At 37.1% G+C, this 13,051-nt stretch overlaps 1 protein-coding gene across 3 annotated transcripts in view; it reads left to right on the top strand.

Annotated features, from left to right (window-relative positions):
* KANSL1 (KAT8 regulatory NSL complex subunit 1) overlaps positions 1 to 13,051 on the top strand; it is a 173,381-nt gene that overhangs the window by 100,263 nt on the left and 60,067 nt on the right. For all 3 annotated transcript variants that reach the window (XM_060081673.1, XM_060081671.1, XM_060081672.1), the window contains one exon: positions 10,406 to 10,547. In XM_060081673.1, the coding sequence (XP_059937656.1) occupies positions 10,406 to 10,547 (142 nt within the window). The remainder of the gene's footprint in view (positions 1 to 10,405; positions 10,548 to 13,051) is intronic.

Genomic DNA, 13,051 nt, shown 5'->3' with positions numbered 1-13,051 from the left:
TTTCTAGCTGAAGAAAGAATTCAAATTCAATAGAAAATATTAGAGCTGCTGATAACACATTTGTTGGTCATGAAATATTGGAGCTATAAGGTATCTTTTACAGCAGTCTTTATTTGCAACCCATATTATGTTATGAAGTGTAGAAGAGGTATTTAAAACTTTGAGAATAAATAAAACCCATGAGGAAGAATGTAGAATTTAAAAAATAGGACCAAGAATTTAATCTAGGATTATTCCTAAATTTAGTGTAGGGCAATGGTTTTCTACCTCTGATAATTAGGGGTAGTCAGTGCTGTGACATCTGCGGTGACTATTGGTTTTTGATCCATCAGCTTTTCTTAGCACCCTCTCCCCCATCCCCTTAAATGGAATCCTCAGGCTTATTCAGGTATCCTGCAATTGTGTAATTCATGGGACCCCTCTCTGGCTTCATTGAGGAAGTTTCATCAGTCTAAGTTTCTCAGAGTGTGGTCTTTGGACCAGCAGCATTACCTAGCATCACCTTGGAACTTGTTAGAAATGTAAATTCTGGGACCCCACCTCAGACCTACTGAATCTGAAACTCTGGAGGTGGGGCCCTACAATATGGGTTTAGACAGCCCTGCGGGCTTAACGTTTGACTTCTAGTGTAGGGTTTCCAACTCAGGTAACTTCAGGAGTTCAGGCATATAATATAAATGAATGACACCTACCAGGTGGGGATAATTTTGAACTGTGGCTCAGGTGCCACAGCTGAAGGGATCAGCTGCTGTTTAGCTAATAGTCATTAAGAGACTTGCAGACCCAGCATTGGCAGATCTTGTCCTTGTATATAATAGATTTTAAAGTGCTGGCAAAGAATTGAAAAAATATTGATATCCTTGGAGGCCAAAGAAAATTCAACTATAAGCAAATAAAACCAACTTGAGGAATGTGACCTTCATTTGCGATCTCTTATATAGGAGTTTTGTTGTGAGTAAAACTTGCTTCATATCACAGGTTATTATCTTAGGTTAAATTTCTGATGTGGAAAATTTTTTTGGTCATGGGATAAGGACAGTTTTAAGGTTTTTGATAAATGTTATATTGTTCTCCAGAATGAAACTGCTGTTTCATCAGCAGTTTCCCTGAAACCTAGCAGGCATTAGATACAGTTCTTTTTATGACTTTTAAAACTTGCTCGGCAGAAAAGGCATCCTTTAAAATTTGTATTGCTTTGATTTACTAATGTAGTTTAACCCTTGCTTTGTATTTACTGGCCATGTGTATTTTTATATAAATCTTTCGTAGTCGTTTGCTTATATGTCCTTTTGAATTGATTCATAAGTATAAATTGTTTTCCCTAGCTTTGTTTGCCTTTTAATTGGTATGTTTTTTGAATTACAGAAGTTTTAAATTTGTGTAGTCAAATCCATCAGTCTTGTCAAATTCTCTCAAAAAATCCCTCTGGGGTTTTCATTGGAATTAGATCAAATCTATAAACTAATAACCCTCAGTAAAGATTTGTGCCTGCCTTTCCAGCCGTACACATGCTACCGTGAACCACTGTGGATAGGATACTCCCTTCCTTATCTCCACCATCACCAGTATTCATTCATTTAACATACGTTTATTGAATGCTTACTGCACATATGAGACTACAGTAAGCCCCCTATATACAAAGGAGTTCTGTTCTGAGAGCGCATTCGTAAGTCCAATTTGTTCATAAGTCCAACAAAGTTAGCATAGGTACCCAACTAACACAATCGGCTATGTTGTACTGTACTGTAATAGGTTTATAATACTTTTCACACAAACATATAAAAAAACACAAACATTTTAAATCTTATAGTACAGTACCGTGAAAAGTACAGTAGTACAGTATAACAGCTGGCATCCAGGGGCTGGCATGGAGTGAACAGGCAAGAAGAGTTCCTGACTGGAGGAGGGAGAGGAGGTGGGAGGCGGTAGAGCTGAAGGATCGTCAGCAATTGGAGACGGAGGGCAAGCGGCCATTTCACTCACGCCTGACGTCGATGGCACAGGTTCTGGTTCCTTGCTGGATTCAATTCTATCTACCTTCTTGAAGAAAAGATCCGGTGATATCTGGGTAGTAGCTCTTCTTTTCTCATCATAGATGACACGTGACAGTGTACGCCAGACACATGAACTAGCTAACGTGATTGGACATGCGAATGCAACTTGAAGATTCGTATGTTGGGGACTTACTGTATTGGGTTTGTGGGGCTACATTAGTAAATAAAACAAGAATTTCTTGTGATACATGAGTGAATAAAACAAAGAATTCCTGCCCTCTTGTAACTGACACTGCTAGAGGAACTGAGGCAATAAATGAATAAATATATATATCAAGTGGTAAGTGCCGTGGAAACAAAGGAGAAGACGGGAGGGTGGTGGCATCAGCTTCACCATTTTGTGTTGGTCAGAGTAGGCTTCTTTGATAAGGCAACCCCAGGGAAATACAGAAACATTGCCCAAGGATATCTGGGAGAAGAACGTGTTCCAAGACAAGTTCATTTAAGTCAGAGCATGGAGGATGAGAAATAGCGAGGAGCCTTGTAGGAACTTTGGCTTTTACTCTGGGTTAGATGGGAACTTAATGAGCAGAGGACTATAAGGTAAGTCCGAGGCAGGAGGACCACTCAGGAGGCTGATGCCATTTCCAGCTGAGAGATGATGGTTGCTTGGTTGAAGTGGTCTGAGATTAGATGTATTTTGAAGGTAGAGCCAGAAGAGTCTCTCGTGGATTAAATGTGGTTGTGAGAGAAAGAGAGGAGTTGAGGACAACAAGCTTGCCAGCTTGAGATACTGGAAGAGTATTTTGTTGTGTTTTGTTTGTTTTTTACGGAGGAGGAGAGGGCTATCAAAAACAGACTTTTGTAAGGATGTGAGAATTTTAGTTTTGGGACACTTACTTTGTATTTGGCCAATTTTGTAGCCTTTACAGTGAACTCTACTTCTGATAGTTTTCCTGTTTTTTTCTGTGAGGGATTTTTAAAAATTAATTTTTATTAGAGTATAGTTGATTTATAAGGTGTTTCTGCTGTACAGCATAGCGAATCAGTTATACATATATCTGCTCTTTTTTAGATCCTCTTCCCGTATAGGTCATTACAGAATGTTGAATCTCTGTGAGATTTTAAGGTAGACAGTTATATTGCCTGGGAGGAAAGGTTCTTGATATATGCAGGTAAACAGCTTGATGGAATGATTTCTCTCAGTGTCCACCTTGTTGCCTCTACATTCCTACTTTGAGCTTTATGAGTGTTACTGAGTGCAGCCTCTGGCCAACTTCCTGATACTTGATGGTGTTCAGATGTGCTGGCTGAGGAGGAATCTTCTGTATGATTATGTCACACTGCCTTTTTGAGTAATGTTGCTTCTTGGATAACCTGATGCAGTATTTAGTCCTTTTCCTTGCTCAACAGTCAGTGAATATCATTTTCCATCATTTTATGGAAATGATGCTTCAGCTTCTTCTCATTGCCAACTAAATATCCTTGGATATCAAATACAATTTTCTGTCTACTTTCATCTAGCTTTCATTTCATTATTTGAAATTTGTAACACAGGAAAGAAATGAGCTCCTTTTTTTTTTTTTAAAGTTTGTGGAAGGGATTGGCTATAGGTGCCTTCACTGCCTTTGGTTATTAGAAATTCTATATATGATATAGTGATTAGAAATAGAAACCTATCTTTTCCTCATATGTTCCTTTTTTTTTTTTTTTTTGCTTTAATGCTGCTTCTAAATTTTGGTTATTGGAAATTTCTCTGGCTATTCAGAGATTAACCTGTATTCTTAGTTTCTAGCTGTGTGAAACTTTAAGATTCTAATTTTAATGAGTATTTAAAGGGAAGTTGGTGGAGTGCAAATTGGATTTCAATAACTGTCTTATATCTGAAACTGGAAAAAGGATTTTTCATAACCCAGGGGTAACGTGGGTACTCTTGTCCCCCTCCCCCCTCATCCTGTTATACAGCATGTCACTGCTTTTGAGCTAGGTGGTTAATACTTGTATACACATTTTTTTAATGTGACTCTTTGTAATGTTAAGATTTTCTGTTCCTATCCCATAGAGACCCTCACTCTTAACCCTGGATACTGTGAGTCTAGCAGCTGTGTGCTCTGGATGTCTGATGGTGATCTCAGTTTTACTTAGTCTGCTTTATTGGTTTTTTATAAGTCATCTAAAGATCCTAGAGATTTCAGAATGTACGTGTTTCAGACATTTTGCACATTTGGACGTAGCACATAAGTATCGGATCATTTTTGGTTGAACATTGTACTGTGTAACTTGCTGCAGACAGTCATTTTACTTTTATCTTGTTAATAGAATCTTTATTTGCATAAAAGGAAAGAATTGGAGATAGGACTGAAATCAGAATCAACGATGGAATTGCCACCATTCAGGCCTTTGCAATACTGTTGTTACTTTAATGAGATTTAAAAACATTTCTAGATCAGGGAAAAGTATAATCCACCAGCACTGTTCTACTGGACTTGAAGATTTCCCATCCTGGACTAGAAGTAGGTGACTTAAAGGCAGCACTAGGTCAAGTGTTTGACATGGTTCAGTGCCTAGCTTTAGTGTTACTTTTAGGTAAATCAGCTTTTGCTGCAGTATATCTTCGAGAAAAGGGAAGTACAGTATCTACCCCTGCTGTCTGTGGCAGCATTGAAGATAGGATTTATCAAATACAATCTCTTTTATTGAACTCATTGACATTATGTTGGCAGTAAGGGGTGTAGCAAATCTTTGTCTTTTCTCTATGTTAGTAGAAATTACATTCCTTGTTGTTTTTCTTTTAGTAAGGTTAGTGGTAACCACCTCTAAGTTAAGTGATTCTTAAGGTGTAGTAGAAAAGGTTTTATCATTGACAGCTTTGAAGATTCAATGGATAATATCTAATTTGTAATAAAAATGGAAGGAGCTTGGTCCTCACATTTAAGAGAAGTTAAATCTCCCTTACATCAAAGTCCCCATGTGGATCTGTTTGTCCTCTTCTAATGGAACATTACCATTCAAGAGGATTTTAGAGAATTAAAAACAAAAATTAATCCCATTTTTGTTTTCTACGTTGGCCAACATGTAACCTGAACTCTAAATTTTCTAGTACTTTCCACTATTTAGCTTTAAAGTGTTTATAAATATGAGAGTTTTTTTAGAGGAAATGATTTTTTTGTTCAAGTAAATAATTATTCTTAGATCCCGTAGAATATCTTAAGTTCTAGATATGTGGTAATATTCTACTAACCCTGTAAAAAAAAAAAAAAGAACTATTAAAGCTCTATAAGTTCACATAGCTAAAAAAGAGTCTATTTATACAACATACACTATTCTATACAAATAAATACTGGTACATAGCTGGCAACATTACAGTTTACTATTCATATGATATTACAAAAGCAGATATTAGTACTGTATCTTTCTGCGTTTAGGTAACCAAAAAGCAATTCATTGTGTAAAAGTTTAATGGATTTTTATACAGCACACGCAGGCAAAGAAAATTTACCAGTAAAACATTTAATAAAAGCAAGGAACAAAATACGAGTTAAAATGAATTCCTATTCAGGTAGTAAGTAGCCCAGTACATGTAGACATACATTCTGGTGCAAACTGGCATAAAGTACATGGCAGAACAACACCTTAGAAGGCATCCTAGTGTCCTGCACAGACAGCACAGAGCAATTATTTTCCTAATTATTAACACAGAGTAAGCAATAGGAAAGAGTTGAAAGAACTCTGTGGATTGTTGGAATCCACCTCTTTTTCTTCATTATGGATAATGACTGCAGTAGAAACCAGTTCATCATTATATTTGCATAAGTATCACTCTGCAGCCTTAGTCACATGTTCTATTTAAACCATGACCCTACTTTTAAATCAGTGTCTCTTGTTTTGAGCTGTAAATCATCAGAGTAATAAATTTACATTTTGAATATTAGGGGCAAAATCTACCTCTACCTCTGGTAAACTGAGTTTCTGTGGCATGTTGTTTTTGTTGAGGAAACAAAAACATAAACTCTTACACTTGAAGCTGTTATTCTTGCACTGTGTTTTGTGTTCTGCTCTGCCACTGGGGTGTAGTAACATCTTCACAGCTCACCTCAGGCTTGCTAACTGTACACCTCCCACCTTTGTTAACAGTTCAGCTTTCTGTCCATGTTGCTGGTATTTTGAACACAAGATACTTTTTGGACACTTGGGGTGGGGTTTTCCATTTTTCATTAACTACCACATTGTGACAACTTCCTGCTGAAAATTACATCTGGTTAGAAACTGTCATATGAAAAATGTATTTGTAGAATGAAACCTGTTCATAATTGGGGGTTGCAGTCCTCCCTTAATGCTGCCTATCTTTAATTAGTTTATTTGTCTTTAATTAGTTTATTAGCCAATCTCCAAAAAAATATTACCATGACGCTTGGTTTTGTATTGGTATTTAGAATAATACTTGTATATCAGCCTGTTAGTTTTGACCTTAAGAAAATTGAAAAGGGCTGTTCATTAATGTCAAAAGAAAAAATGTATTTATCCACCAAAGTTCTTGTGAACTGAAATGTTTTAAGGAATTTTCTTTTCCTTTTGTATTTTCAAGTTTTCACACAGTTAAAGTGTTGTGGTTTCTTATTTTTTCCTTGACCTCAGACAAGAAAGAAAAAGAGAAAAAATTCTTTCGGTTAAGATGTGTCGAAATGCAGAAATAACAAATAAGTTTCATCTTTCCTGCCAATTCAGAGTGCTTGATGTCCTGGAACACTTTCATGAGAAGGCTTATGAGCTAAGTTCAGGATCATTGGGAGAGACTGCCAGGATTCTTTGTCCACCAAGGGTGACTAAGGAGGAAGTGCTGTAAATTGGCCAAGAAATCATCTTTCCCTTGCTTTGGTTTTCAGCATTAGAGTATTATTTTGGCTAGCCACTGTCAGTTGTTAAAACAGATTTGTCTGGGAATAACTGTCATTAAATGGATGTTGTGTTAATTTTATTAATCACTTTTTGGCTTCGAATTGCTGCCTTTTCTGATATTTGACTCCCCTTCTACTTTGTTTCCTTGAAGACTTAGGATTTGTAAAGAAGCAGAGAAGCTGTGTGATTCCTTACACATAAGAGTGACAGGAAGAAATAAGGTTTGAGGAGATTTTATTGAGGAGAAGTAATATGTGATTTATGTTAGGAGTGGGTAGTTGAGTTATTGGAGTAGCCCATTGGTGGTAGATGGGGACTTGGTGCTGTGGTAGCTTCAGAAATGAAATGAACCTGTAAAACCAAGAGATTTTACAAGATAGGAAGGTTGTGAACCTTGAAGAGTGATGAAAGTTGGAAATGGGATATGAGGGTTAACTAGCTTTACCTCTTTTAGAAAAGGGGGGACATTTTTATAGTTCAAGAATGATCCAGAGGTTATTCCTGACCTCTTGAGGTTCTTTCCTGAATTTGGGCTGGTACTAGACCTGCAGCCAATATTGAACCAGATAATTGTACTTAAAAAAGAAAGTATCTTTATATCTTGTGCTTTTTCCATCAAGGTTAGGGAACTATATGCCTTGTTTCTAAAGAGAAATAATTGGATAATACTTTATCACAATGATTGGCTTCAATGGCTTATATTTGGACTGTATTGAAGTTAGTAAAATACTGTTGCTATCCTTGATCTTAGTTATTATGGTATGATTAAGTATTAATTCATTTCTAATTCTATGGTTAGATTTGTTCTCTTTTATTATAATGTATTTCACCCTATCAGTGGACTATGTTAAACTTCACATACAGTCACTTAAAATGTTTGTTACTGAATATGTAGAACCTGATTGGAGATGGGGCTAAGGGCAGTATGACTACTTCTTCTCTCTTGGAATAGAATTTTGTGGAAGATCATAAAATATTTTGGCTACAGACTATACCAGATGCCAGTTACCCCCTCTAATATTAAAGTTGCCATTTTCTATCAGACTTTTAGTTTTAAAAGAGCAGTTGAACATTACATTACAGTTAGAGCTAAAATCTAACTTTTCTTTAATTAATTAATTTATTTATTATTTTGGCTATGTTGGGTCTTCGTTGCTGCGTGCGGGCTTTCTCTAGCTGCAGCAAGCGGGGGCTACTCATTGTTGCGGTGTGTGGGCTTCTCATTGCCGTGGCTTCTCTTTTTTGCGGACTGTGGGCTCTAGAGCACGCGGGCTTCAGTAGATGCAGTGCGTGGGCTCAGTAGTTGTGGCTCGTGGGCTCTAGAGCACAGGCTCGGTAGTTGTGGCGCACGGGCTTAGTTGCTCAGCAGCATGTGGGATCTTCCCGGACCAGGGCTTGAACCCGTGTCCTCTGCATTGGCGGGTGGATTCTTAACCACTGCGCCACAGGAGAAGCCCCTAAAATCTAACTTCTTTATTTCCCTTCCCAGAGTTAAGGAGGACTCTGATCCTGAATTTGTTGTTTATCAGTTTTATGCGTTTACTATTTACGTATTGGTAGTAGTTCTTTATATATATATATATATATATATATATATAAATTTATTTATTTTTTGTATATTTATTTTTGGCTGCATTGGGTCTTTGTTGCTGTGCATGGGCTTTCTCTAGCTGTGGCGAGTGGGGGCTACTCTTCATTGCGGTGCCCAGGCTTCTTATCGTGGTGGCTTCTCTTGTTGCGGAGCACGGGCTGTAGGCGTGCGGGCTTCAGTAGTTGTGGCTCACAGGCTCAGTAGTTGTGGCTCAAGGGCTCTAGAGCACAGGCTCAGTAGTTGTGGTGCACGGGCTTAGTTCCTCCGCGGCATGTGGGATCTTCCCAGACGGGCGCACGAACCCGTGTCCCCTGCATCCGCAGGTGGACTCTTAACCACTGTGCCACCAGGGAAGCCCCAGATTACTCTTGAAAAGTGGTGGTGCCAGTTTTTATTATTGTTGGAAATGTACGAATTACTGTTTTCCACATCTCACTAACACTTGGTTTTTCCAATCTGGGTTTGAAATGACTTCTTAGTATTTGACCTACTAATATTTTAACCAAAAATCTAACAAGACCTGGCATATTTTTATGTATTCATTGGCCATTTGGATCTCTCGTATGTGAATTTTTAATTTATTCATCTTTTGTTAGACTATTTTCTTCTTAAACCTCTTCGGTGGAGTTCTGTTATATATTCTGATGTGTTAGTTTTAGTTTTATGTGTTACAGATATCTTTACCAACTAGTAGCTTGCCTTTAACTTTATTAAATCTTTTGCAGTATGTTGAAAATTAGCTAAAAGTTTTGTCTGTCTTATTTAAGAAATCCTTCCCTGCCCTGAAGTTCCAAAGATAATCTTATTTAAGTTTGACTCTTCAGATTTAGGAATGCCAAAAATAGTGAATTATATCATAAAGAAAGGAAGTAATTTTACTTTTTTCATGTAAAGAACTGGCATCTCAGTGCCATTTATTGAATAATTCAGTCTTTCCTCGCCGCTCTGAATGCCCATCTCTTTTAGATATCCAGTTCTAAGTTTGGGAGTTGTGTATTCTGTCCCACTGGTCTTTTTGTCTTTCTAGACTGCCTTAATCACCATAGCTTTACCCTAAGTCTGTAGTGTGAGTTTTCACCATACTTTCTTTAGAATTTCTCTAGTGTTGTTCCTCCCCTCCACCATTGTGGATTTTTGGATGTTTGTAAGTTTCCAGTAACAACCCTGTGGTGGAGGAATTCCCTGGCAGCCCAGTGGTTAGGACTGTGCGCTCTCACTGCGGAGGGCCCGGGTTCAGTCCCTGGTTGGGGAACTAAGATCCCATAAGCCGTGCAGCTCAGTCAAACAAACAAAAAACCCCATGGGAGATTTGATTGGAGCTTATTTGAATTTGTAGGTAGAAATGAAAATTGCCATCTTAAAAAATCTGTCTCACCATTTATGTAGGTCTTTTGGTTTTATTATTTTCTCTGCAAAGATCTTTTGTGTATAATATTAGCATTTGTTAGTGTTGTAAATAGTTTAAAAAATGAGTCTTTTCTACTTGTTGGCACTTGGAAACACTATTAATTTTGGTATGTTGATCTTTACTCGGCAGCTTTGCTGAATTCTTGGTTAGCTTTGTAATTTGTGCTGTCTTGGATTTTCTATGTAGATACGTAATCTTTATTCTTTATATGTCTTAAAGTAGAAGATATTTCTATCTCCTGAGAAATTAAAGCAATTCAGAAAAACTGTTTGCCACAGACAGGATCAGGATACTTAGAAGGCAGTTTCAGCTCGTTAATTTGGGAAGTATCTATGTGAAGAGTTTTATCCACGTGTGTCCTGTGACATACTTAACATACACATACATATAGTCTTAAGTTGTTCTTGACACTAGAGTGGTCTGTATAAGGGCATTTAGACGTTAAAACCATCCCACTCCCATTTAGTATAAATGTTGCTGCTACTCTTGGATTTCACTCAGTTTATTTCCTTTTAGGAGGCGCAGGTCAGAATGGAGATGGGCTGCAGACCGAGCAGCTATTGTCAGCCGCTGGAACTGGCTTCAGGCTCATGTTTCTGACTTGGAATATCGAATTCGGCAGCAAACAGATATTTACAAACAGATACGTGCTAATAAGGTAAGGGATAAGTGTCTGGTCTTTTTCAGCTCAGCTAAAAACTATCATTATCCCCTTTTCCCCATCCCTCAGTAACTCTTAACTATGTCAGAGAGAATGGTTTAATATGATCTGATATAGCGGTTTAATTTGTTTAAGAGCCTGGTGTTACTTAGCATAATGCAGACAACACTGTTAGAATATAATGTTAGATTAGCTCATGGGTTTAGAACAAAACAGTTTGAATATCTGGGCTAACAGGGAACATTTAAAAAAAAAGGCACTATTTAATGTAAGCCATTGACCATACCTGCATATTTGTTATATTTATGGAAAAGTGGTGATGACAGTATTTTCATCTTATTTTTTTACTTAGATGCGTTTCTGTTTTACTGCTAAGCTTCCCTTGCTTTCTTGAGGAAAAATAAAGTTTTTTTTTTAAGAAAGATCATTCAGACAAGATTAGACACTGGTGATTTCATTTTCCTTTGTTCTCCTGCTTGCAGTGGACTGACTCTTAACGATACAGCTTTTATCTTTAACAGTGATACTTGTATAGTTTTTCTTCTAAAAATGTCCTCTGCTTATTTGGAGTTTGATTGGGGGGGGAATGTACATGGAAAAGAAATCCATTCGGTAAATAGTTGAGTGACTGCTGTGTACCAGCACTGTTCTCCTTAGTGGGGTCACAGTAAATAAAAATCCTCCTTTCTTGGTGCTTATGTTCTTGCAAGGTACTTATTGTGTTAGCTTGATGCAGTGACCTCCCTGACTGAACATGTGGGTCTAGATGAAGCATCTACTGCTCCTAAAAATAAGTGTCACAATGTTTTTGTCCTGCCTTAGTGCTGGTCAAAGCCTTAAGAAAATTGCTATGTACCGTGAACTGCATACATTAAACTAATTAGTAGACCAAGAGTTAAAGGATGACTGATTGACAAGATGAACAAGAGGGTAAGAGTTTGAAGTAAAAGTCCTGCAGCCTCCCTTGTATATTATGTAAGCTTTTATTCCAGACATTTCACTGAAGCGTCCTTTGAGCTTCTTCCCCAAATGGGCTTATATGTAATTCTCCAGAAGTTCAGTAGAACATACTATAATTGAGGGCAAAGTCCAGAGGACTTACCGTAAAAAATAATAATAATAATTTGTTCCTTTAGGATAGGGAACACATTAAATCCTAACTTTAAAAATTAGCTAGCGCAAATGAGGAATTAAATCTAAAAATATTCACCAAGGATGGTAAACATTATGCTTAGCTCTTTTTCACAAAGAAAATTAAGTGATATTTGTAGAATATGAGCTGGAATGTTGATAAAGAATATCTGGGAGATGACTGGATATGCCTATCCTGAGGAGAAAAACGGTCTTCCTCTGTCATGGACACCTCTTCAGTGTCTGATATTTTATAGCCAGTAGTTAAGAGAGAATTTTCATATTTGAGAACTAGAGTCTCTTAGTAACAACTGAGATTATTAGAATGGTAGTCAGTCATATTTGTTGCTTTATCTATTTTATATATATATATATATTTATATATATATATATATAAAGCTATATGTACTTTGTGTTTATATATGTGTTTATGTTATATTAGTTCCTCATTATAAAACTACTGTATTTCATAGACTCAAAGATGCTGTTGATTGTAAGCTGCACCATTGTTATGTGCCACTAAGAAGTGATTTCAGTTAAACTAAGATATACCATCTGGAACACTGTTGTGTTTTAACTTTCATATTCAGTCAGCTTTTTTAAAAAAGATGCTCCCATGTCTTAGAATGAGAAAGGAAAACTGTGTCTGAACCTTGAGTGTGGACTGTATACAGGTACATTCATGTGTGTTATTTAATGCACAAAGCAACAGCTTACAGGCTTGTAAGAAGCAGAGCTAAATTTGAACTCAGGGCTATTTATCTGACCCCAAAGCATTTTCTTTCTAATATATTCTGCTGTTGTGTCCTTTTCATCATTTCTCTTGAGCATATTTATTGAAATTTCACACCTGGTAAATAAAACTGAGGGGGAAGGCACAGGGACCAAGAGGGTTCTGTTGCTAAAGGAGACTTCTTTCTCTTAACACACAGTCTTCAACACCCATGTCTAGTACAAAACATTATATTATTTTTTTATCCCTTCTTTTGACTGATCTGTCAGATTGCACAGCACCTGCTAACTAAGGATGGAAATGTTACTGGGAATGAGAGATGGAAGAACAGTGAAACTTCTGGATAGAAAAGCTGCTGAATGGGAATAGCAGTAACCTAGAATACCTGTCTTCAGAACTGATGTAAAACAGTTGAAGTTTCCATCTTCATAGAGTTATAAGGCATTATGGACAGCCATGTCTAGTCTAGGTAGCCCAGGACCATCTTGTGGTGCTGGTTTACAGTGAGGTCACGGATTTATCTTAAGATGGGTAGGAAAGCTTGACCTCTTTAGAATGAAGTAGGAAAGTGAGTATGTGAAATTGCATCTTAATTTTGTTTTACAGATGAAGAGGTGGTTGTTTTTTTTTTTCCCCT

The sequence above is a fragment of the Mesoplodon densirostris genome, chromosome 18 (assembly GCF_025265405.1).
Source record: "Mesoplodon densirostris isolate mMesDen1 chromosome 18, mMesDen1 primary haplotype, whole genome shotgun sequence".
Taxonomy (NCBI): Eukaryota; Metazoa; Chordata; class Mammalia; order Artiodactyla; family Ziphiidae; genus Mesoplodon; species Mesoplodon densirostris.
The sequence above is the reverse complement of the archived record's forward strand: the minus strand, read 5'-3'. Positions and strand labels throughout refer to the sequence as shown.